The sequence below is a fragment of the Aulostomus chinensis genome, chromosome 2 (assembly GCF_037954235.1).
Source record: "Aulostomus chinensis isolate RoL2024-O1b breed Wild chromosome 2, RoL_Achi_v1.0, whole genome shotgun sequence".
NCBI lineage: Eukaryota > Metazoa > Chordata > Actinopteri > Syngnathiformes > Aulostomidae > Aulostomus > Aulostomus chinensis.
In genome coordinates this window covers 24,600,193-24,625,881 of record NC_141321.1, presented here as the reverse complement: position 1 = coordinate 24,625,881, position 25,689 = coordinate 24,600,193, and the positions used below count along the sequence as shown (strand labels likewise).

At 42.9% G+C, this 25,689-nt stretch overlaps 2 protein-coding genes across 14 annotated transcripts; one reads left to right on the top strand and one right to left on the bottom strand.

Annotated features, from left to right (window-relative positions):
* Positions 1 to 25,681, bottom strand: LOC147269547 (uncharacterized). Of its 10 annotated transcripts, none has more exons than XM_086186746.1 (17): positions 23,565 to 25,681; positions 22,217 to 22,268; positions 21,415 to 21,465; positions 19,633 to 19,783; positions 19,093 to 19,292; positions 18,377 to 18,857; positions 16,192 to 17,198; positions 15,589 to 15,744; positions 10,424 to 10,633; positions 2,477 to 3,142; positions 2,157 to 2,216; positions 1,545 to 1,787; positions 1,182 to 1,251; positions 985 to 1,089; positions 636 to 739; positions 397 to 549; positions 1 to 197 (listed from the first exon to the last, which is right to left on the bottom strand). In XM_086186746.1, the coding sequence occupies exons 7-10, from the start codon at positions 16,474 to 16,476 to the stop codon at positions 2,903 to 2,905; spliced, it is 891 nt and encodes a 296-aa protein (XP_086042872.1). In that variant the 5' UTR covers positions 16,477 to 17,198; positions 18,377 to 18,857; positions 19,093 to 19,292; positions 19,633 to 19,783; positions 21,415 to 21,465; positions 22,217 to 22,268; positions 23,565 to 25,681; the 3' UTR covers positions 1 to 197; positions 397 to 549; positions 636 to 739; positions 985 to 1,089; positions 1,182 to 1,251; positions 1,545 to 1,787; positions 2,157 to 2,216; positions 2,477 to 2,902. The 10 variants fall into 10 exon arrangements, with proteins under 10 accessions (XP_086042872.1, XP_086042896.1, XP_086042845.1 ...); XM_086186770.1 differs by having other exon boundaries at positions 2,671 to 3,142; XM_086186719.1 differs by having other exon boundaries at positions 2,157 to 3,142.
* LOC147269548 (uncharacterized) lies at positions 5,236 to 12,600 on the top strand. 4 transcript variants are annotated; one of them, XM_086186806.1, is made up of 5 exons: positions 6,710 to 6,797; positions 7,453 to 7,695; positions 7,979 to 8,116; positions 8,377 to 8,446; positions 12,355 to 12,600. In XM_086186806.1, exons 1-5 carry the CDS (start codon positions 6,789 to 6,791, stop codon positions 12,372 to 12,374), a joined length of 480 nt encoding a protein of 159 aa, XP_086042932.1. In that variant the 5' UTR covers positions 6,710 to 6,788; the 3' UTR covers positions 12,375 to 12,600. The 4 variants fall into 4 exon arrangements, 2 of the variants coding, with proteins under 2 accessions (XP_086042932.1, XP_086042919.1); XM_086186793.1 differs by lacking the exon at positions 12,355 to 12,600 and adding an exon at positions 8,665 to 11,148; XR_015110323.1 differs by having other exon boundaries at positions 7,979 to 8,446.
* Positions 25,682 to 25,689: the final 8 nt, after the last annotated feature.

Below are 25,689 nucleotides of genomic sequence, written 5' to 3'. Positions count from 1 at the left end.
GCCATTTTTAAAAAAAATTGTAATAAAAACAAACAAACATACAGTACAATATATACATAGACAGAGGAAGAGGTCAGTGCTTGGTAAAGCTTGTGGTCGACCGTGATACGGTGCCTTGGTGCCCAGCTGATGAGGGGCTGCTGGGCACCATCAGCTGCCCCTGGTGCAGGCTGCTGCCCTCCCTTCTGTACTCGTCTCTGGAAAGAAGCGAAGATTACAGTTCTCATTCTGGACATCAGGGTTGGTATCCATTTTTTAATTATCAAAAATAAATATAAACAATATGTAAAATACATAAATAGACAGAGACAAAGACAGAGGTCAATACTTGATGAAATCTTTGATACCGTATCACGGTACCATGAACCGTGTCATGATACCAAACTGCCAACTTACAATGTGAATGAAGACTTTTTTCCTCTTGCTGTCTCCTTGTCCAGGTGCCAGTTGGCGGGTCTCTCACAGTGCAGGTTTACATCAACATCTCTGAAGATGTACTTGTGGCTAAATCTGGGTTGCCAGTGTTCCTCAAGGGGTCCAGGTGGTTCCCTAGACCCAGATGATGAGAGGGAAGTCTGGCTGTCATGACCTGTCTCTGGTGAGGCAGTTGAAGTTGAAGTGTTTGAATCACTTACTGATTTGCCAGAGCTCCTCTGCTCCTCCAGCAGTGGCACCAGACTACCAGCCTCTGTGGCTGAAGGGAATTCCTCTTCTGTCTGAACCATCTTGGTCTCTGTTCCTGTAAGTCAGACATGACCATGAGTGAGTGTTACAGTGGAAGCTGGTGCAGGGGAGGAGCACGGACCGAGGTAGAACCCAGTATAGAACCAGTCTCCACCATGGGGCAGATACATCCGCTTCCATTAACACTGAAGGAATGGGTGAGGTGGACTACAGCGATGACATCCCTGTCACTGTCAAATCCTTCTGTAGATTCAAGTTTGAGTGCATGAATGAATGAGGGAACGTGAACTGTGTGCTTACCTGCAGAAGGATATCCACTTGCCAAAGGCTCCTGTTGTCGTGAGTAAACGTGTGAAAGAGGGATCAAGAGTGATTCCTCTGTTTAAAGCCCCTTGTTTTTTCTCCCTGTCAAAGAGAAAGGACTCAGATAATCAGCCATCAGTGTCAACTGAGAAGATCCAGAAGAGCTGAGTCACTCAGGAGATTATGTTTGATACCTCTGTTGGTGGAAGGTTTGGTGAATTTCTGGAAGTAAATATTCCTCCGTTCCAGCTCTCTGTCTCGATCCTGTTTGATGAACAACACATGAAGTTACTGCAGGATTCCTCCGTATTCCAGCATCACACACATTACAAATGTTGACCCAAAGCTGATGAGGAAAATCAATCTCCAATATTCGGTTCACTCAACATTAATATCAGCCTTCCAGCAAGGGTCACCTGTGCTAACGTCTAATTATTCAACGTGATCACTATTGGACTCCTCAAGTGAGTTCCCACTTTGGCTTCTGGTGCAGGTGTAAACAAGGCTAGACTCTTTTCACATCTGACGTTGAACCACATCAGTCAACACAAACATACCTCATACTTCCTGGTGATCTCAGCCCGTTCCTGTGTCACCTTGGCCAGTTGGAGGCTGAGCTCCTCCCTCTCCAACAGGCTCTCATCCTGGTTGAGCTGCTCCAGGTGCTGTATGAGATCAACAGCATGTAGCAACCTCTTGTCTTTGACCTGCAGCTCCTGTCCCAGACAGTTACGGCAGGAACGAGTCTGATACAGCTCCTTCTTTAAAGATCTGACCTCATTGTGGTGCCTGGCTTGGACCTGGGAACAACAAGAACATTGTTACAAAACTGTCACTGGAATTGAGCCGTGATTGGAGAACTGGGCTTAAGATCCCTATCTATAAAACCAAAGGATTTCTTCATGTGTTTTCTCAATGGTCTCAACCATTCATGCCATCTGTGTCAAACAGAACCCATGGCCACACCCCCTCGAAAAAAAGTATCAGCAAACAAACTTATCACTGCACTGTTCAGGTTTTGCAGAACATGATACCAGTTCTGACCAACATGGCTGATAGTTGGACTCAACCATCTCCCTTTTAAAGAGAAAGGACTCAGATAATGAGCCATCAGTGTCAACTGAGAAGATCCGGAACAGCTGAATCACTCAGGAGATTATGTTTGATACCTCTGTTGGTGGGAATTTCTGCAAGTAAATATTCCTCCGTTCCAGCTCTCTGTCTCGATCCTGTTTGATGAACAACACATGAAGTTACTGAAGGATTCCTCCGTATTCCAGCATCACACACATTACAACTGTTGACCCAAAGCTGATGAGGAAAATCAATCTCCAGTATTCGGTTCACTCAACATTCACTCAGCCTTCCAGCAAGGGTCACCTGTGCTAACGACTAATTATTCAACGTGATCATTTATGTCCTCAAACGCCCAGAAACTGGACGCAGGTTGGGACGACGTGAGGTCAGATTGACTGCTCCTCCAACTCACTTGTAGGTCCTTGTTTAACTGCTCTATCTGCTCTTGTAGAGAACAACATGTGTTTTGGGCTGTGGCAGCCTTTCTTTGTTCCATGGCTATTTGGCGATTGAATGCAGACTCACTCAAATCCTGTTTTCTCTTTAAGTCCTAGTAGAAAAGACAGAAAGCCAACAAAAAGAGAATTATAATCTTAATGCTCCCACCTTGGGTTTATAATCTGATCCACATTTCCAGGCTCCAGTCATGGTCTGTTGGTGGTGACCTTCATCTCAGAAGACCTGTGTACACCCGGTACAGAGATCCTCCTCATGGATCTGATCACTAGTGGACTCCTCAAGTGAGTTCCCACTTTGGCTTTTGGTGCAGGTGTAAACAAGGCTAGACACTCTTTTCACATCTGACGTTGAACCACATCAGTCAACACAAACATACCTCCTACTTCCTGGTGATCTCGGCCCGTTCCTGTGTCACCTTGGCCCGTTGGAGGCTGAGCTCCTCCCTCTCCAACAGGCTCTCATCCTGGTTGAGCTGCTCCAGGTGCTGAATGCGATCAACAGCATGTAGCAACCTCTTGTCTTTGACCTGCAGCTCCTGTCCCAGACAGTTACGGCAGGAACGAGTCTGATACAGCTCCTTCTTTAAAGATCTGACCTCATTGTGGTGCCTGGCTTGGACCTGGGAACAACAAGAACATTGTCTGTGTAGGTTCTCATTCATCCAGGTCATCGTAGATCGAAGCGTAGACCTCTTCCAGGTCCAGAAAGGAGGAGAGCTCCAGGAGGAGGGAAGATGAAGAAGGCAGGAGAAAAAACATAGTGATCCCCTATGTGGCAGGGGTTTCTGAGAAATTAAGGAGAATCTATAACAAGCACCGCATCCCTATGTCTTTTAAACCTGACAACACTCTGAGACAAAGACTGGTTCAACCCAAAGATCCCACCCCTCACAGCCAGAAAAGCAATCTGGTATACGCTGTCAGATGCAGTGAGGCCTGCACGGATCTCTACATAGGGGAAACCAAACAGCCCCTCAACAAGCGCATGGCCCAACATAGAAGAGCCATCTCTGGAGGACAGGACTCAGCGGTTTTCCTCCACCTCAAGGAGGAAAGCCACTCCTTCCAGGACGACCATGTCCAAATCCTCGACAGAGAGGACAGATGGTTTGAAAGAGGAGTTAAAGAAGCCATCCACGTCAGGATAGAGAAACCATCTTTGAACAGAGGAGGTGGACTGCGACATTTCCTTTCACCTATTTACAGCCAAGTCCTTTCAAAGCTTCCCCAAAGAGTTCAGCTGAAAGACCCATGTGGAACGGCTGCTGCCAGCACAGCCCATTAGCATCTGAGTGGTCGGTGAAACTCCCTAACGACCACCCCTGAAACTCCCTGACACCGCACAACGACTGTCGTTTGGGGAGGCCAGGTGAGACTCGGGAGGGTCGTTTCCACCACAATAGCACTGACCACTCCCACATAGGTTTATAAGCTGGAGTTTCCACACTCTTCACTAGAACTGAAGAAGCCTCTCGGATGAGAGGTGAAACGTCTTCAAGATAAACTTACGTCCAGTTGACCAGATTTTACTTCGCTCTGATCAACAAGAACATTGTTAGAAAACTGTCACTGGAACTGAGCCATGATTGGAGAACTGGGCTTTAGATCTCTATCTATAAAAAAGCTGTCAGAGATTAAAGTCAGAATCTAGAGCTCAAAGTCAGAACCCCAAGATTACTGCTGGGTATCAGAGATTAAAATCAGATCAAGTGAGAACTCTGAGGTCCAGTCAGAGATCCAAACTGAGCCTTAACTCCAAATTCTGACTTGTTCCTCAGAACTCAAAGTCGGCACTGCAATCATGAGATTCAAGACACCAAAGGGACTCTGAATCTAACCTGTGACATGCTGTCCTCTGCATCATGTGGCAGTGCTGAATCCTCTTCAGCAGCTTTTCCTCCTTCCTGGATTCACTGAGCTGATTCTGCAGATCATGGTTTTGATTCTGCAGATCAAATTAAATGTAACTGATTTTTGACATTAAGGACATTATTCTGTTTATTTATTTTCATACAGGCCTAATTACACTCCTCCCACCCCCATACAAAAGCCACAATATTTTGGAAACAATTTGGCGGCCCATTTGCAATCCCGTGGGCCGCGGCCCACAGGTTGGGAATCACTGTACTAGAAAGGTGCAGAGTTGTGACTGCAATAGAATTCTCAATTGAAATTGAATAAGACTGACAATAATAACTAATATTTCACTGACTAATGAGTCCAGCCGCTCTCCCCCGCTCATCCAGTCGGACTCACTGTCGGTGACCACACCCCTCTGACGCAGCTACTTCACACATTCCTCATGCAAATCAGGCTGCTGACTGGCCGGTACAAGTAAAGACAAGTAAACAACAGCTTTTAAAACATAGCACAGCCTACTATTTATTGCTGGAACATGAACACGCATCTGGAACAACTGGATCGGTCACTCATAGCTCCATGTCTGGGTCCACTCCTGTAAACACTGCCCGATGTCTGCCCGGTCAACTGCAGGTGTCCGAATGTCCGAAGCGGACAGCTGAAGCACCATTTCAGCCTCTTCCTCTGCCGAAAGATCTCTTCCTGGCCATCTTGTCTCTCACTCTGTCGCGTTCACGGGCATCAACGACTACAGCTCTGCTTTACACAGCCAAGCTCACTTTACGCGCCGCCGGTACGCAAGCCTCCTGTTGTTGCCCATGAAACCTGATCCCCTCATTCTCTGCACCGTTTTTTCGTCTGTTTATTGGCTAAAAGAATATTTACTTTATATTCGGAAATAATCTCATAGGCCGGTGTCACGTGACAATCAAGTGACGCACGGTCCGCTTTGTCAACTGGGTCTGGTTGGAGCTTGAAACCTGAGGCTCAACAACCCAGGCACCGATTGGCTCAGTCCTGGTCGTGATGTTCTCCCTTGGTCTTTGGAGGCCAAAATAAACACCAAGCTGACCTTCACGTATGGATTCCAAGAAAGAGGAAGGAGGCGTGGAGTGGCGTTTCTTCTTTGTACTGAAATGATCACACGTGAGTATGTGGTAAAAACTGAAACAAAACAGACGGACACACATTACTCAATTGCCCAGTCTAACCAACGACTAACGATTAGCTTGTTTTCGGCTAACAACAAGCAGTTACTAAATTATAATATCTTCGCCAAAAAAATTAAAAACACACACACAATCCTACACATGAATTGACTCACAGCAGAACTTGTCCACAACCGCGGGTTTACGATGTCCCGAGTTGAGCAGGAAACAGTTTGTCTGACAACAGAGCGATCGCGAGTGAACCGGAAGTGACATTCCGAAACCGCAAGTGACTCTTCACTGAAAACCCTCAGAACAATCACACAAAATGCGATACCCTCTGCCAGTGCACCACTAACACTATTTTTTCCACATTAAACGTACAAACATTTTTCAAACAAATATCAACTTATTCAGTCCGTTTGCAAGTCAGCACACTGGTGTTTCTGTATTCAGCAGACCGTCACCGTGACTCAGAAGGAGTGGCGCGGAGATCTTTGATTCCGACTACTCGGTGAATGTTTTAACTGCTGGCATAAGTAGTGATACATAGTGTTTAACGCCTATTGTAGGCAAAGCCAGAATATGTCTGCAGAGCCATGATGTGCAGAATAAGAACCGTAATGTGCAGATCAACCATGATCTGCAAAATCAGATGGATGATCTCCATCTCCTAAACTGTAAATGTAATAAATTCAATGATGAATTATACAACTCTAAACTTATGCTACGATAAAATCTCAATTTACAACAAAATAAATGTCAGAATGATCCTTATCAATTGCCAGCTTGGTTCAGGGCTGTGCAGCTATTGTAGCATGATCTGCTGGACAGGAACCGTGATTTTCATCAAGCCATGTACTGATTGGCTCAGTCCTGGTGTTTATGTATTCAGCAGACCACCGTGACCGAGAAGGAGTGTCGCGGAGATCAAACCAATAGCGGCTTTTCATCTAACCTGAATTCGTAGTAAAAGTATGACCACCTCACCTCTGTCTTTATCTATTAGCCAAGGGATTGTGTGAAGGCCATAGAGCGTTGTCTGCATGGTAATAAGTAGTCTAGACTGCTCTCAAGGTGAAAGGCCTCTCCTGAATAACTAAAACTGAGAATGTCGGGACAAGACTGATTATTTAATTGCCAAATCCAGATATGTGAAGCTACAGAAATGGGATCTGCAAAATCAGCTCAGTGAGTCAAGGAAGGAGGAAATGCTGCTGAAGAGGATTCAGCACCGTTACATGATGCAGAGGACAGCATGTCACAGGTTAGATTCAGAGTCCCTTTGGTGTCTTGAATCTCATGATTGCAGTGCCTACTTTGAGTTCTGAGGAACAAGTCAGAATTTGGAGTTTAGGCTCAGTTTGGATCTCTGACTGGACCTCAGAGTTCTCACTTGATCTGATTTTAATCTCTGATACCCAGCAGTAATCTTGGGGTTCTGACTTTGAGCTCTAGATTCTGACTTTAATCTCTGACTGCTTTGATCACCACATACAGATTTCTTGCTCCATAAGAGATGAGATAAGAAAAACCCATCCCTCAGTGGGGAAACTGGCACTTTTACAGCAGCAACAGAGAAGTAGCAGCAGAAAAAGTACAGGGCCAATAAACAGCAGAAACTATAATTAACCACAATAAAACTACAATACACTATAATAAACTACAATCAACTGAAATAAATACTAGCAGCATAAGTGTTGGCTATTGAACAGTGCAGTGATAAGTTTGTGTGCTTATACTTTTTTTCGAGGGGGTGTGGCCACGGGTTCTGTTTGACACAGATGGCATGAATGGTTGAGACCATTGAGAAAACACATGAAGAAATCCTTTGCTTTTATAGATGGAGATCTTGAGCCCAGTTCTCCAATCATGGCTCAATTCCAGTGACAGTTTTGTAACAATGTTCTTGTTGTTCCCAGGTCCAAGCCAGGCATGACAATGAGGTCAGATCTTTAAAGAAGGAGCTGTATCAGACTCGTTCCTGCCGTAACTGTCTGGGACAGGAGCTGCAGGTCAAAGACAAGAGGTTGCTACATGCTGTTGATCTCATACAGCACCTGGAGCAGCTCAACCAGGATGAGAGCCTGTTGGAGAGGGAGGAGCTCAGCCTCCAACTGGCCAAGGTGACACAGGAACGGGCCGAGATCACCAGGAAGTATGAGGTATGTTTGTGTTGACTGATGTGGTTCAACGTCAGATGTGAAAAGAGTCTAGCCTTGTTTACACCTGCACCAGAAGCCAAAGTGGGAACTCACTTGAGGAGTCCACTAGTGATCAGATCCATGAGGAGGATCTCTGTACCGGGTGTACACAGGTCTTCTGAGATGAAGGTCACCACCAACAGACCATGACTGGAGCCTGGAAATGTGGATCAGATTATAAACCCAAGGTGGGAGCATTAAGATTATAATTCTCTTTTTGTTGGCTTTCTGTCTTTTCTACTAGGACTTACAGAGAAAACAGGATTTGAGAGAGTCTGCATTCAATCGCCAAATAGCCATGGAACAAAGAAAGGCTGCCACAGCCCAAAACACATGTTGTTCTCTACAAGAGCAGATAGAGCAGTTAAACAAGGACCTACAAGTGAGTTGGAGGAGCAGTCAATCTGACCTCACGTCGTCCCAACCTGCGTCCAGTTTCTGGGCGTTTGAGGACATAAATGATCACGTTGAATAATTAGTCGTTAGCACAGGTGACCCTTGCTGGAAGGCTGAGTGAATGTTGAGTGAACCGAATATTGGAGATTGATTTTCCTCATCAGCTTTGGGTCAACAGTTGTAATGTGTGTGATGCTGGAATACGGAGGAATCCTTCAGTAACTTCATGTGTTGTTCATCAAACAGGATCGAGACAGAGAGCTGGAACGGAGGAATATTTACTTGCAGAAATTCACCAAACCTTCCACCAACAGAGGTATCAAACATAATCTGCTGAGTGACTCAGCTGTTCTGGATCTTCTCAGTTGACACTGATGGCTCATTATCTGAGTCCTTTCTCTTTAAAAGGGAGATGGTTGAGTCCAACTATCAGCCATGTTGGTCAGAACTGGTATCATGTTCTGCAAAACCTGAACTGTGATGTCCAGAATGAGAGCTGTAACCATCTCAGCCCTGATCTTTCCTTCTTTTCAGAGACGAGTACAGAAGGGAGGGCAGCAGCAGCACCAGGGGCAGCTCATGGTCCCCAGCAGCCCCTCATCAGCTGGACCTCCCCTTTAGCTTCTCTCCACAGGCTTCCTGCAGGATCTAGAATCAATTTCAAGATCCTTCTGCTGACTTATTAGTCTCTCAATGATAAAGCTCCATCCTGTTTGAAGGCTCCCCTCCCATGAACCAGTCCCCCATCAAGCTGGCTTGCTCTCCCTGCCTCCCCTTCCAGAAGCTTCCTTCTTCAACTGTTATTAACATTTCCCTGTTTCCCACATTTTGTATTGTAAACTGTTTTCTTGTCTGTAACAACATCCACTGCTCGTCTGTCCGTCCAGGGTGAGGGATCCTCCTCTGTTGCTCACCCTGAGGTTTCTCAGATTTTTCCCTGTTAAAAGGGTTTTCTATGGAGTTTTTCCTCCGTCGATGTGAGGGTCTAAGGGCAGAGGATGTTGTTATGATGCCATGTGAAGCCCTTTGAGACAAACTGTTTGTGAAAACGGCTCTACAAATCAAACTGCCTTGCCTTGCCACAGTCCAAAGACATCAAGAGGGGACCAGGCTGATTGATACTCTAAATTGACCGTAGGCGTGGCTGTAAGAGTGAATGGTTGTCTGTCTATGTGTGTTGGACGTTGGACATGGGCACCCCCCCCCCCCCACACACACACAATGGATGGATCATAGCACAGTAACAGGCTGGAGTTTATCACAACTATGTGTGCATTCAAGTTGATGTGGTCACAGTCACTGCACTGTAAAAACTGTTACTTGAACTCAACTTAAAAAAATTGATGCAACATTTTCCAATCAATTTTCTGTTGTTTTATGAACTTACTGTTTTTATGAGTAAGTACAACCTAATATTATTCACTTCACATCATGTAACAATATTAAGTCAATTCTACAAAAATCAGATAAGAAATTAGTTTTTATCAATGTAAAAAGAGGCAAGAAATTAAGTTACATTAGACTTAATAAAGATAAGTAGCATTTCATAGATAACTCCAAAAAATTATGTTAAACGTACTAAATTGTATTCGTCTTTGGCAATTACTTTTTGTATTATTTTAAAATGAACATGCTTAAAAAAATTAGTTCTCCTCAACACACATTAATAAAACAGAGGAGGTCTCATTTTCATTCATTTATTTATTGTGCCTCATACAAACAACGGCACAACTATTTTCCAATGCATTGTAGGCTTTCACTTCAAGGACTTTTTAACATGCTCCCAGGGCTTGCAGCTGGCCTCTGCTTAAATATCCAACATATGATTTACAGAGTTTATCTCTAACGAAAAGCTGTGAACACTAAATCTAAAGATGTGTCACTGACGGTGCATCACGAGTGCCAACATTTTTAGTTAAACCAGAATACGTGTATGTGTGTGAGTGATCGTGTGCGTGTGTAAGAGTGCTAATATAGGAGTATCATCTAAAAGTGCCATTGGAGGGAACTGGAGGAGTGAAATTTCAACTTCTAACAAATGCAACAATTTCCGATGAACCACCCTCTTTTAAAACCCAACATATTTTTTTCTGAATTCTCTTGAATAAGAAACGTTTAAATAAATCAATAAAACCCATTCAACTTTTACTGTAGAAACATGAAATGGTTTAAGTTGACTGTGCTGACAACCCAGCTCAACAGTCTAGGATAGCATTTTGCTTTTCAGGCTCATGTGCTTGGAGGGTGGCTTTGGGCGCATCACATCAAGTCCCATCAAAGGTCTTTGGAATACCTCAAAGGTTCTGCTGACTTTCGGAGGGTATTGAAGGTTCAATGCATACGTCATTCCCAAGAGTAGGCAGCACGCTCTGGGCAGATTGTCGAGGTCAGTCAGGACTGGAACTCCCTCAATAATGACGCCAGCTGCATCAGGGTACTGGCATCTGTAAATCTTCATGCTCTCCATTTTCATGTCCTCATGGACTTTTGCCTCTGTTGCCCCCTGGAAGACAAAACACAAATGTGATGTGTTGGGTTTTTTGTTTGTTTTGTTATGTAAAAGAAATCTGATGTGCCATCAGCTCAGTTTAGTGGTTGTGACATAAAGACCAATCTTTTTGTACTTTCATAATAAGAAACACGCTTCTGTACGAGAATAAAAGGAAAACTCTTGTGAATAAAATCAGTCTGAAAAACTTAAAGTAATTTCGTAAAATTAATATTCCATGTAAACTGTGAAATTTACATGGAAATTGACAAAGTTTGATTTCAGATATAAAGACATTTAGCTTGGAAAAATAAAGGGTATTTTTTTAGCTTTGAATTCAATTCACCCTAAAGGAATATGATTTTCATGTATTATGGCAATATGAACCAACAAGGTATGTTTACTAAATAGCAGAAATTTTCAGATCAATAACAACACTGGTAAGAATGCTAATTTCTCTGCAGACAGACACAGTTTCACATTTCTTGGGGAGTCATGAGAATTGCTAATGAAGAACTCTTTACTTGAGACAAGCAGATGTGGAAAAACCTCTTTCAAAACCTTCTTACACTGAAGTCAGAGAGGAGCTCTCGTCCACACTCCCCCATGACTCCATGAGGCATCTAATGCGTGCATCTCTCTTCTTTAAAACTGAGGCATCTGGGTCCTCGGGTGAAATAAAGTAAAACAGTTTATTATTGTAGGGATTTTCAAAAATTTTCTTATTCATAAAACAAGATTCTTCTTCTTCTTCTTCAAAAAAGCTGGGATACTGGCATGTGTGTGCAGGAACTACCATGCATTTAATTTTGTTGATCTCTCGAAAGTTAATATTAAATCTCTCTAAAGTCATGACATCACACACTATTCCATCTCCCGGATGGATTTGCAATTGCTTGTATTTTTTCAAGTCCACTGTTTTAACACAAACCTGCATTTAAGGGGTTAAAATTTTGAAACAAAATAAAAATTTGGCATGTATGGTGAGAGCTGAAGTTACTGAGAGTAGTAATGTAAAATAATGGAATGTTGTAAAGCAAAGTAATGTTTTTTGAGAGTATTGCTTGTCAAATAAATTTCACCCTTAAGGGCCTATTTGGTGAGTTTTATACAAATCTTACTATGCTCTGAAAGTCAACATGCATGAAAGTCATTTTGTCCACCAATCTTTTACACTCCCAAGCTCTGATAATCACTGAAAACACAAGATGTTTTTCATGCAAAGGATTGAAATTCATTCACTTTTTGTGTTTTTTTTTTTTTTTTTTGTATTTTATAAAAGTTAAGTTTTTTTTCACAAAAACTGGCAATTCAGGAGGTGTCAAGGGGGTAAGATGCTGCAAACCAGCTATGTGCCTCTACTGTAACCTTGTAGTTATGTAAGGTTACATTTTATCATTAACATTTAACACAATGCACTTTTTAATTCCATTGGCACTTTTGGAAAGTACGATTGTCCATTAATTTTTCCATTAAGTCAAGGCACACTAGACTGTGCAAATGATTACCCTATTTTCCGCACTACAAGGCTATATTGTATATTTTGGGGGGGGGGGGGGGGGGGGGTTGGAACCATCTAATTGCATGTGTTCTAAATCCATGTAAAAGTTCCTGATCAGAACACCTTGGAGCTCTTCACAAGCCTGTGTTTTCAGCACCAGCCTTGACAGCATTTCATCATCTTTGGTGATTTCTAAAGCTGACTTTGTTTTGTTTGTGTGTGTTTTGTTGTTTAGATTCAAGGACTGAGAGGTGATGGCGTGATGTCTCTGGGGAGTGTCACACCTCTTCTACTCCTGCTTCTGCAGTATGGAAAGTAATGGCCTACTGGACCCAGATGATGAACTCCACATCTGTGCACTGCACTGGAGCTTTCTGCCACACACCCAGAGTCACCTTGAGTTCTTCAAGGATGGGTGGAATCACCACACACTGCGTACTGGAAGAAATCAGTCACCTCTTCAGCTATGGACTCTAGACCAGCGTGAGGGATAAGACACCCCCCCCCCCCCCAGGTTTGTTCTTCAGACAGAAAGAGAACTTTAAGATTGCATGTTTAAGTGTAATATTACAATAAAAAGGAACACTTGAGTGTATTCAGAAAAGTAGTCACACCTTCCATGTTGTAGCCTTGTGCTCAAACATTCCTCCTGATAACAACACTTTCACAGTCCAGGCTCACACAGGTTAGGAAAGTCCACAACTCTAAATCAGCCATGTGGGTGTGCTGGTTTAGTTAGACTGAGGACCAGCTGGTTCAAACCTTGTTTACATAATTCTCTAGTGTTTTATGTGACAACGACTTCAAAACACAATATATTTTTATATTTTTACACTTCAGGCAGACACAGAATTTGGAATTGACTGTGACACCCACGTGGTCATCACCATGTGGGTGTCACAGTCCCTGAGGTGCAGCTGCCAGATCCCTGTGGGCCCTTTTCTAATGTGCTGAATGTGCACAGCGAGACAGTGGCCATCATACGTCAAATACCTGGACTTGTTTGAAGTCAAAGTGATGTGTATCGTCTCTGCATTGAGCTTGGACTCAATTGTGTGTTCAAGTTTGGCGGTGGTTTCAACATCAGCAATATGGGGACATGATCATTACAATTTTTTCAGATTTTATTTAATTTCTGCACAGAACCAAAGACAAAACCTTTAATCATGAGGCCTTGGGATATTTACTTTCTATGTTTCAGTGTTTTGTGTTTTTTTTTGTAATGGAAAAAGAAAACTTAAATAAACTTTCCAGAAAAACATTGACATACAAAAAAGGTCCCTTTGTTCTCAACAAACTCTTTCGTCTATGCAACTACAGTCTAATAAACAGGGTAATGGGTGAGCCACTTGTGGCCTGAGTATACCGTATCTTCCGCACTATAAGGCGCATCAGATTATAAGGCGCACCTTCAATGAATGGCCTATTTTAGAACTGTTTTCATATACAGGGCGCACCGCATTGTAAGGTGCATAGAATAGAAACTACTGTCGTAGCTGGGGATGCGTTATGCATCCACTCCCAGTTTCACCCTCACCATTGACAACACCTCCGTTTCCCCTTCCCCACCTTATCATTCCATACCCACGTCAACAACACCATCAGGTTCGCCTACTTCCACCTCCGGAATATCAACCGTCTCCGCTCATCTCTCACTCCCAACAGCGCTGCAATCCTGGTCCACTCTCTCGTCACCTCCCGTCTGGATTATTGTAACTCGCTTCTTTTTGGTCTCCCACACAAACTCCTCCATAAGCTTCAATTGGTCCAGAACGCAGCTGCCCGAATCATCACCAGAACCCCTGTCATCAGTCACATCACCCCCGTTCTACATCAACTCCACTGGCTTCCTATTAAACACCGCATTGACTACAAGATCCTCCTCCATACATTCAAAACCATCCATAACCTCGCCCCTTCATACCAGTCAGACCTTCTCCACACCAACATTCCCACCCGGTCTCTCAGGTCTTCCTCCTCCATCAGCCTCAACGTTCCCTCCTTTCGTCTGACCTCCATGGGGGCTAGAGCCTTCAGTTGCTCTGCCCCTCACCTCTGGAACTCCCTCCCTCCTGACATCAGAAACACTGATTCCGTTGATACCTTCAAAAAACATCTCAAAACTCACCTTTTTAGACAGGTGTATGGCTGAATGCCCTCTTCTGTGCTCTGCTAGAGACTTGTGTTGTTGTTATTCTTTTAAATTGTGCATGTTTTATTGTTTTTAAAACTGTTGTACGGCGACCTTGAGTGCCTTGAAAGGCGCCTTATAAATAAAATGTATTATTATCATTATTACTAGATGGAGCTGCGCTCAAGGGAAAACAGTCAGCTAAGTCAGTCAGTCAAACTTTATTCATAGAATACAAACCAACGTTCTGACAACTCCGTTCACTCCCAAAACAAGTTGGTGCATTCACAATACGGTACCGTAGATACCGGTAGCTGCTGACTGATAGCCTTGAGTTTGAACTCTGCGTCGTGAGCGTGTCTCTTGAAAGGTGCCCTTTTTGGGTCTTTATACACACACAAGTGGTGTGGGACTGGAATTCCCCTTTACCCTTTTTACCGCTGTTACTTCGGTGATGCCCCCTGACTACGGTTGCCATAATTAACCAATATTGATCCATATATAAAGCGCACAGGATTATAAGGCGCACTGTTGGTTTTTGAGAAAATTAAAGGCTTTTAGGTGCGCCTTATAGTGTGGAAAATACGGTAAGTTTCTCATGTCCATCCATCCATCGTCTTCCGCTTATTCCTGTTAAGGGTCCTGGGGGGGTGGAGCCTATCCCAGCAGCAACAGGTGAGAGGCGGGGTTCACCCTGGACAGGTCACCAGTCCATCTCAGGACCAACACATAGAGACAGACAACCATTCACACTCACAGTCACACCTACGGTCAATTTAGAGTATCAATCAGCCTCGTCCCCTCTTGATGTCTTTGGACTGTGGGAGGAAGCTGGAGTACCAGAGAGAACCCACACAGGAACAGGGAGAACATGCAGACTCACACAGAAAGATCCTGTGCTCAAGCCCGGAACCTTCTCGCTGTGAGGCCACAGTGCTAACCACTGCACCACCGTGCAGCTAGTTTCTCATGTGTTTTCAGCAATTATTTTACATGGTTACTTTTAAGTGTTCGACTCCAAAGGTTAGCAATTGTTCTAGTCCTATCTTACCAAAATAAAACTGACAGAAATGAGTTAAATACTGAGTCTTTTCTAAGGTAAAACTTTTTAAACCAAGCTCTCCTTTTGTTGATGTAAAATGTAGCTAAAATGGCACAAAACATGATATATTGTAATTTTAATACTCAGTATTTTGAAAAATTGTGTATTTTATTCATATTATTCAAATTTAATTCCTAGCAATATTGCATAAGATCAAAGCATTATGATATTGTATTATGGGGCCACTAGTGACTATAAACAAGTTTATGTAATGTCACAGGCCAGTTTTGCCTCACCTGTATCAGGACCATCAGCAAGTTCTTGATGCGCGAACCAACTGCTCCTCCCTTTGTGCTGAACAGCTCTAGGAGCTTTGGAGTATATCGGTCCAGCTGGGCCATAAATGTTGGCTCCAATGCGACACCAGTGCATCGTCTGAACTCCTCGTTGACCTTTGGGACAGTGAGCATGCAGCTGTTACAACACAGTTCAGAGAGCTGAAAATGTACAAACCTTTCATTCATGAGCTCTTCAATATCTTTATTTCCGTATGATTAAATATAGGGGTCGGAGAGGGCCTTTCTGTGTAAAGTTTGCATGTTCTTTCCGTGCATGTGTGGGTTCTATCCGGTTACTCCGGCTTCCTGCCACAGACCAAAAACACACTCATGAGGTTAATTGGTGACTCTAAATTGCCCTGAGGTATGAGTGTGCGCGAATGGTTGTCTGTCTCTCTATGTTGCAATTGGCTGGCGAATGGTTCAGCGTGTACCCCGCCTCTTGCCCGATGATAGCTGGGATAGGCTGCAGCCCTCGTGACCCCAAAAGGGATAAGCTGTATGGAAAATGAATGAATGAAATATAGGGATTCAGAAACTGTTTATTCACGTATCAGTTACCTGGAATGGTTCGAGGAGGGTGGGCCACCTTTCTTTGAACTCTGCCACCCCTGGGGACTGGGCAACCACTTCCATTCTTCTCCAGCTGTAGGTCCTGGCCATCATGTAGTTAACGTCTTTGACGTTGTCCTTTCTCTTGCTAGCCCCAATTAGTTCAAGTCTAAGACTCTCAAGAGTGTCATCGCTTTCACCAGGTGGGTGTGGAGGAAGATCATTTATCTCTGCTCTCTTTGGTTTTTTCATGTTTTTGGCAGCTTTTCTATCTTCCTCAGTCTTGTATTTCATTGAGTTTATTAGAAGTTCAGGGCTTCCCAGTGGTCTACGTTTTGTGTGATAGTTTCCACATTTGTACTTGAGACTCTGCTGCCATCCCTAAGTTCCATTAAAAGATCCAGGCTCCTTTAAGCATGGATGCTTCTCTGTGAGGGCCTGTGCAACTGCACATCTTTGCGCATCACTGGGATAAGATGTGTAGGAGAACATGGCCTCTGCCAGACGCTCCAGTATGTCAGATTTGACACTTGGTGATGTCAGTGAGGTGCCATCTCTCAAATAGCTTTCATTGCCTTGTCTCAATGCGAGCTCTGTGTTATGGGAGAAAGTTGGAATGGGAAAAACGGAGGGCCATGGCTCCTGCCTTTCAGAGGGAGAAGGACTCCGAATCCCAGTATCGTCTGACTCTGTAGACTGACTCGCACATTCACACAGTGAGCTCACATCAGAGGTATCAGGGGTGCTTTTCATGGGAACAAGTGTCAGTGTCACAGGATGAGGCATGAACGCTTCTTTCAGTGTGTCTTTATCTTTCAGCTCACTAGTTGAGGTAAGGGTGAAGAAGTCATTGAAGTCTTCATCTTTGTATTGCAGACTTACTTCTGCAGTAATGGAAAACTCTTCCTTGATAGCTCCAAGTAGCTCTTCCACAGATGAAGGCATACCACTGTTAAGAGTGAGTTTCTTGATTTCATTATCAATGAGGACCCGCAATCTCACAGCTTGGTCCACACCTAGAAGGATAACGGAGAGCAAAATGTGACACCGAGATACTCAACACTGTTATTATGTAAATTAATCCATACGGCCATCATCTCCTTAAAAATCACATGTTCATGCAAAAAAATTCGGTCTTTAAAATTTGTAACATGATTCTAAATGACAGAAATTTATAGAAGTCTATAATGTGAGGACAGGTCATTTATGTCAAATGGAAGTGATTAATAATTAATCAATGCTAATTAAGGTTGGATATAACTGAGCACTTCAGTGTAAAGACATTACTATGGAAGTGGATAACAGGTCAAAAGGAAACAAAAGTTAAAAATGATACTTCTCTATTTCTACATGAATGCCTGACTTTTCATTATTTGATGACTGAGCTGGCAATAAAGCACAGAGTACAGTTATTTATATTGTAGGTTTAAGTCAGAAGGTAATGTTGGTTGTTTTACATTTTGTTTGGCAACAAGGATATTATAGGGATAATTCATAAATTATGAGATGGTTATAATACAGAAAAGAGTCCTTTTTGGTTTGGTCAGGGTCCTGTCCACCCTGAGGATAAACAATTCGGTGAGACCTTATAAATTCAGCATTGTTAACCATAATTGTGCCCTCACATATTTTAAAGTTTGAACAGGGCTATCATCGTTCTGGGAGCACACATGAACCACAACAGGACTCATTCAGAGCTGAAGGCCAAGGATGAGCCACCACGCTGCAGCCTGCATACTGGGAAACTCCACAACTGTTGTCAGCGGTCAAATGTCAAATTGCCCCAGCATAGACAATAGTTTCAATCAAGTGCTGAGAGCAAGAAACATATCGCTATAGCAGAAAAAACTGCAAAAGGCATAGTTCCAGTTCCACCATTATCTCAAACACCTTCAGTAGGCCTATATTTAACTTTTCAATTCTCACAAGGCATGACACCGACCTCATTATGCTCTATTTATCGATAATCTTGGAACAGGAAAGTAAGCAGCTGGTTAAACTGCATTTGTAACCAAAAAATAAAACACACGACAAGCATTTATCTTTAGAAAAGTTACTTTACTCAGGAGCTGCTGGAGAATCAAGCTAGCTTGATAAGACCTCATGTTTGGCCAAGTTTTTAACCAAATGGCACAAGAAGATTTTTCACATTTGGACAACAGGGTACATTAAAATAATGTGAATTTTTACTTACATGCGTCGTACAAGGACGTGAACTTTCAAAGTTGTCTGCTGCATCTCATAGAGATGGACTCAGACGGAGAAACCGATCAACATGCCCAGACGAGTCCGTTGCTGCATCAGAAGGCGGGCTCTGACGATTACTTCGCAGATAAGCCATAAAACTGATTTTTGTGAAAGTAATTCCTGGTGAAGTTCTGCTGAATCAATTTTGTAATATTAAATGAAAGCTTCAACAACTAAACAATTAAGTCAGAAGAATAAAGTGTTTTTTTATTTCATTAAAACTTAAATAGAAACAGAAATAAAGGAAACTTAATTTACAAGAAGGAATCCAGTTTAAAAAATTAGGCTCTAACACCAAGGCTCGTGAAGGACTTTTTACAGTGTGGGTTATATTTCTGCCTCTTTGGTGAGGGACTGGTGTCTGTGTACGTTTCCACTGGGCTCCCGTTCTACTGAGCCATTCCATTCACACTCACAGCCATGCCTACCTGGAAGAAAAAATACAGCACATTGCACACAAATGATGAGAAATGACAGTAAAATCTGACATGAGAGTGTTTTCCAGGTGAGAGGAGGCACCGGGAGTCTGATGGCTGACCATTTATTTGGTAAAATCCTAGATTGTAATTTAAAAAAGAAAAAAATACATGACCTTGACATGTTTTGACAGGGACTGACATTGTATTTACATGGAATGATGTATAAATGATGTATGATGGTTACCTTAGCTTACTCAGAAATGATCATAGACTTCTGGAGGACAAGGACCTCACTGCACTCAGGCCTGAACATCAACGTGAACCAAGTGGAGCGCGTCAGGAGCTTCAAGGTTCTGGGTCTGCGCATTTCAGAGGACTGCTGAGTTCCTGCTTGAATCCGTTCATCCAGGAATATAATATATCCCAGAGGAGCTGCCATGTCTCCTGAGAAAGGAAAGGAAAAATATGTGTGTTAAGTCAAAAATAGCCCATGGAGGTTGTACGTGGTCAGTAGAGAAGAAGCAAGGAGGAGGGTAAGAGAGGTTAACAGAGCAGAGGCTCAGAGAGCAAGGAAGAGGGTGAGAACAAGGAGGTGGAGAAGAAAGGAGGGTTGCAGTGAGAAGGCTAGAGGAGATTTGGTAAGGGGGGAAGATGGGTGAGGAGTTAAGCAAAGAGTGAAAGCCAGGAAAGGTGACGAGGTGAGTGTCCTCTCCACTTTTCTACCCTTCCCACAAACTCTGTTCCAGAAGAATTTCCACAGCACGATAGCATCTGAAAATCCTACCTTTGATGATGATGTGTCTCTTCAGGGTCACCATACGTCTGGATCCAACTGTGTAGGCCACAAGTGGGTAGCAATCTCTTAGCTCCTCAAACTGAACAAGGGCAACCTTTCTATCTGCTGACAAAGTCAACTGAAAGGCCCTGAAATGCTCCTGATACCAAGCAAAATAGAAACCAACTATGAAGCTCAACTCATCTCCAATGATACACATTTGGAGAATCTCTGCAAATTCAGGCATTCCAGCAGTTGAATCACACACCACCACCATTCCATTTCTGGAGTTGATCCCCTCGTATGAGGTGAAACAAATTTTTAACTCATCATCTGACAGGAAAGGGTTTTCTTTAAAGTAGACACCGTCTTTTATGGAGTGATCCTGCTGGTTTTCAAGCTGGTCTGTGTTGCTGCCCTCTGTTCTGTGGCTATCAATCACTCTATTCAACACTTCAGGAGAATCAAGTATCTGCTGCAAAGATCCCAGTCATAGGATGTATTGAAAGGACCTGCTTGTTTTTTGATCAAGAACAAACTCTACTGGCTCGACAACCTTAAACACTTCTTTATTGTACTCCTTTCTCTTAGAAGCGGTTGCGAGGGGGCCACCTTTTCCCAGTGCTTCTGCCAAAGGATGAGATTTACACAGTGAATCAGCTAATTCCTTGATAGCCACGCCATCGACCTCGAAGTTTTTGTTTGAACAAATTTTAAATACTGCTCCAAGTTCTTGGCACAGACACATTACTCTGCAGTAGTGGAGTTCATCAACCAATTCCTCTGTTGCTGGAGATGGAACATGAAAACAGTGTTGTTTTCATCACGCTGGACGAAAACGAAAATGGCGACGTCAGACCCCTTTTTTCCATGACGAAAATGAGACTAAGTCGAACGTCACCATCGCCCTGTAAAAACTAAACTGTGACGAAATTGTACACATTTTCATCTTACGAGACGAGACTAAATTGTTAGTGGGTGGACGATCAAAGTTTCAAAACATGCAGGTTTTTTCCGCCAATTATAACATGCGTGCAATGTCAATCAAGAGCTCAAACATCAGAACGGAGCCAGCTGGAGCTGTTGGTCCTCATGGTCACGCCCCCATCATCAGAACATACGCACTAAAAGCCTCTCTCGCGCACGCAACCACATGCACACACAGAGACAGTCTGGGCCTGTCTGAAGCGGACGAGTCTCACACCACGGCAGCAGCAGCGGTGTCGGGTGGTTGTGAAAAGCGGGATGATTAAAGTTTAGCTTTAGTCTATGTTAGGCCAGCCTTGTGATGCTTTTCTGTTTTGTATTCAGCCTAAAGTTTTGTGGTGGTGGTGGTTACACCTCCCCTGTGGTGCAGAGACCGCTTCCTCGTGCTACATGCTAAAGCTAGAATGAACGGGGCTGCCAGGGGCCTCGCTAATGTTGGCTCGTTTAAACCAGCCCCTCTATTAATTTAGCATGTTATGAATAAAACCCCTGTCCATTTGTGGACGGGTGGCAAGTGAAATGCTTTGACCCACGTTTGTGGGACTGGGAAACACGGTCGTCTTCAGACCTGCTGCTGTTCCCTATCTAAGCAACACACCTGGATGCTTTAACCAATAACAGCAGCTAAAGCCAATATGTAGGACATGAGGTCATTCACATGAAAGTCAAGTGTGCTTTTAGTTTTTGTTTAATCCTATTTTATTGTGATACAACACTCATATTGTGTGCCAGTGTGTTGTCTGCATCTGCAACAAAATTATAAAAGTAAAAGGTAGAGAAAGAAAAAGAGGGGAAAAAACTCACCTTTGAAGGTTCGATCAGTTTCAGTGTGCTTCATTCTAACACTGTATTGGCCTGTTAAGTACATACACATATATTTAATTCATAAGTATCTTTGATATTTGACTGAAACCTTTGAGTTTTCGTCAACTAAAACTAGACTAAAACGATCAAGGATAGAAATGACGAAAATGCGACTAAAACTGAGAAACATTTAGTCCAAAAGACTAAGACGAAAACTAAATCTAAAATGCCTGCCAAAAACAACACTGCATGAAAAATGTTTTCCAACTTCAAAAGAACCGAGCCAATTTTCCCTTCTCCAACTTCAGGAAGGTCCTCTGAATGATCAAGATCCCTATCTGCATCTGCGTCTGACAGACTAGCATCTATGTCTGCAGTAAATGTGGGCCCCTCATCTGCTGGACTAGAGTGAACACTGACTTTAACTACACCTGCTTTAAACTCCTCTAGACTGAGTGGATTATGTTTACGATTTTTATGTGAGTTCAAAGTACCATATATGTTTGACTGATATGGACATCCCTCAAACTTACAAGTTACATTTTCATACTGCCTGAGGTGTTGATTACTATGACTGAAGTTTTCCTGTTCTGTTGACAGTTCTTCACACCCACAAGTCTGACATGAGAACGTAGTGGACTGAGCACCTGTTATTTCTAACTTGCTGTGTGTTCCATAAGTGTGACTCAAAAGGTTTTTCCAGCTTGTGAATGTGCAAGGACAGTCTAGATACACACATGGATACTGGCCTGTGTGGCTATGGAGGAAATGTCTCAGCCTAATACGTTTTAATAACTCCTACCTGGTCGATAACGAACTGTCACACAATTAGCAGGGCCACATTTAGACAGCACCTGTGAATGAAGACACAGAACAAATCAATGAGGTTATTTGTAAAATCAGCTGCTCTCCAGCTTGAGTTTCTTGTTAGGGTTTAACAGCTTTCATGATGTTATAAAAAAGCACTCAAAAAGCCAGCTCCTCTTCACAGTGCATACATACTACAGTATATAGCAATACCTGAATAACCCTTACATGCCAATTTGTCGGAGATCAGACAATTTTATTCTTGTTCAGTTCAAGTTTTTTTTTAATTACAGTTGAAAAGCCCAATTTACTGAGTGAAAATCATTTCATCATTGACCCACATTTATTTTTCCTGCCAACAACAAACAGAGAAAATATCTCGCTCATTGATGCAATTCAATGGACTGGAGTGAATCCATGCTTCCATGGTAACACACACACAAACAGATGAGCAGCACACTCCTTATTACGGACAGTCAGCCGATGAATGAGGAGAAATTAAGGGCACTAGAAAAGGCAGCACCACTGGCAACGTTTAACAAGCAGGAAAGTGCCAATCACAAAAAAGGCGGAAAAAGACGAGTCGACTAAACTAGTTTGGAAAACACTACAAGAAAGTGAAGCAGCACCAACAATTATTTTTCTGCACAAACTAACGACACCATTTTGGTTCAGTTTGGACGAAGTCAGAAGGCTGCGTAAAGTTAAATATATATATATATATATATATATATATATATATATATATATATATATATATACACACACACACACACATATATATATGGATATATATATATACGTATGTATATATGTATATATATGTGTGTATATACATATACATACATATATAGAGAAAAAAATGCAGCACAAACCATTGTCTATATTTTCACTTAATTCTGAGTGTTGTGGGGTGCCAGCTTCATGGAGGTTGCGATTTGACCGCTCCACACAATGCTAGGCTGATGCTAGCAGCCATCCTAGCTAACATACATCCCCCTCCCGACGCGATGACTCGCCAGTTTAATTGCAAATTTACATGAATCACAGAAATACCATCTTTTGCATTAAAAACGCATAATTTTGACAAAAGCCAACAAGCCGTACGACCAAGCTAGCTAAGATGCGGTGAAATAGCTAGCCCGTTAGCTATGATGCTCGCAGGCGTCATGGCTAATAGCATGATACACGCAATGTGACCAAGTTAAAACTGCTTAAAATAATCAGGAACTACATAGATTTTATCATCCATGAAATGATTTTGATATGATGTGATATGAACGATACAATTAGGAACGATACATACGGGAGTGACAGGACACAGGATGGATGGGAGTGCTTACCGTCACATGGACAACTGCTGATACCCACAAGGGCTTGACTGCTGACGTCCAACGGAAGTGAATGTTCGAGGGTCAAACAGCCACTCGGCGCGGTCCGCTCGTATTTTAAAAACAATTTCAGAGCTCCTCAATCTTTTTACACTCACAACATTTTTTTTTTATTTAGCAATGAACCGCTGCATGTTTAAAAGTTTTAAATAATGTATTTTGCCTTTTAACTGACCTTGTCAGCTCAAGCCATTTCATCTTGTCTTTTTCGTTGGAAGGATGGTTGATTTATCTCCAACCCGAGGTCTCAGCGAGGGACACAACACTGAGGCAGATTCCCAGTGAGAATGTTTGGACCCGAAAGGGATGTTGACACGGGCGCATAGTCAAGGTTGAAGGACCGAATTCACCTCTCATAACTTCTATGAAAACCGATCACATGAATTTAAATGACAGAATCTTGTTTGTTGTACAATTTGTATTATTTAAACCATGTAAGTATGTATTAACTACTTCTATTAATACATTTTAGAATTGATTAAATTGTGCAGATTATAATTAATTTGTATGCATACATTTAAAAAATATGAGTTTTTAAAGAAAACAAATAGATGTAAATGCATAAAATTTAACTCTGCCATGACTCATTTCTGTGAGTGTACTTTTTATTCTACTTTTCTCTTTCAGTTGTAAAATTCATATCTGCTTTTTGTGCGGAGAGCCTGCAAGAGGAAGCACCAGAGACTTGTGTTTGCTCCAGATCCCCTCTGCTTATCCACCTGCCAGGTTTTCCACCTTCTTTTCTCAGGCTGCTTGTCATTGCCTGGACTAGGATCCCAGAATCTTCATGACATGCAGACACCACGCTGGTTTTTTAGCTGGGAACTCTCTTTTCACCCCACATGTTTAGGACTTCCTGTCAAAGTTCCTATCAAAGTCATTCATTTTTTTCAAGATGACATTTCTTGGCCTTTTTAAATCTATGGAAGTGGTGGGAACTCACTGACAGTGTGCAACTAGAACAGACCCTCTCATGACAGGACAACATGCTTTCCCGTGGAATGAGCATCCCATTCAGGATCCTGGGTATGAATGACGTGGCCTGGCAGGAGACGAGAGCCGGGATGCTGCATGTCAACTGTAGTCCTGAGGCTGGAGGTGTCATAGTTAACAGTGGAGGGCCCCTTGCCACAGTTGGGGGAGCTGGGAAGGCTCCCAGAGGCCCGCATGTACAGGGAATGGACAGGGCTGTCAACGGTACTCCAGGGACACTGCATTACTGACATTCTGAATGGCCTCCAGTGTGGCAAATGTTGACCACACCAGCTGCTGGACAGTGAGCTCTCAGTTCATGACAGAACCAAAAGCTTGTTATTGCTGTAAAGGTGAGACTGTAAGCTTTTGATGGATGACAGGTTCAATTTGAAGGAAGGACAGGGAAAATCACCCAGGAAGCATCAAGAAAGTGTGGCTGCTTTTTGCATCCCTGAATTCAGCTGAAAGCTCAGGCAACTCTCTACCACTGAAATGACCAGAATCAAATGAGGTATGACAAAAAATAAAAAGTCAGACAACATGAGAGGATGAGGACATTGAGCTGGGGTGTAACACAGCATTTGAACACTGGAGGGCAGTATGCTACCACAACCAGATCAAGCACCACTGCTGTGCTGCTGCAGGTATGGCAGATAGAATGCACAGATTTACTGCTGACATGGAACAAAGACTGAGTTGTAAAGTAGAACCCTGAACCCCAACCCTAACCCAGGTCTGCTTCTTCTTCTTTTTTTAAACCTCTTTGCTTTCTTTATTCCACACTGCCCCTCTCATTCTTTCTGTATTTAGGACGACTCAGCCTGCCATGTGTATTTATTTTTTTAAACATTTTGTAAGAAAATGCAAAGATTTTACATTTTAAGCGCTCCACAAATGAGAAGACGTAAAAGATGGAGCTTTGTATTTTACAGCACAGGCTTTCTTTGCTAATGATGGGTGGACGGTGGCGTGCTACCGTCAGCGCCGTTGCACTCATCCACCGACTCTACTGTCCATCCCAGGTGCTGCTTCACCAATGTCACCAAAGAACCAGCCTCAGTTGTCAAGAGCAACACTCCAAGAGACAGGATCCAAAAAAGTA

Coding starts and splice junctions, on each gene's coding strand:
- LOC147269548 (XM_086186793.1), top strand. Junction 8,117..8,376: donor AGTTAAACAAGGACCTACAA/GTGAGTTGGAGG, acceptor TTCATCAAACAG/GATCGAGACAGAGAGCTGGA. Junction 8,447..8,664: donor CAAACCTTCCACCAACAGAG/GTATCAAACATA, acceptor CCTTCTTTTCAG/AGACGAGTACAGAAGGGAGG.
- LOC147269547 (XM_086186703.1), bottom strand. CDS start 16,476: ATGAAATACAAGACTGAGGAAGATAGAAAAGCTGCCAAAAACATGAAA. Junction 15,745..16,191: donor CCCTCCTCGAACCATTCCAG/GTAACTGATACG, acceptor ACTGTCCCAAAG/GTCAACGAGGAGTTCAGACG. Junction 10,634..15,588: donor TGCTGATGGTCCTGATACAG/GTGAGGCAAAAC, acceptor TTTGTCTTCCAG/GGGGCAACAGAGGCAAAAGT.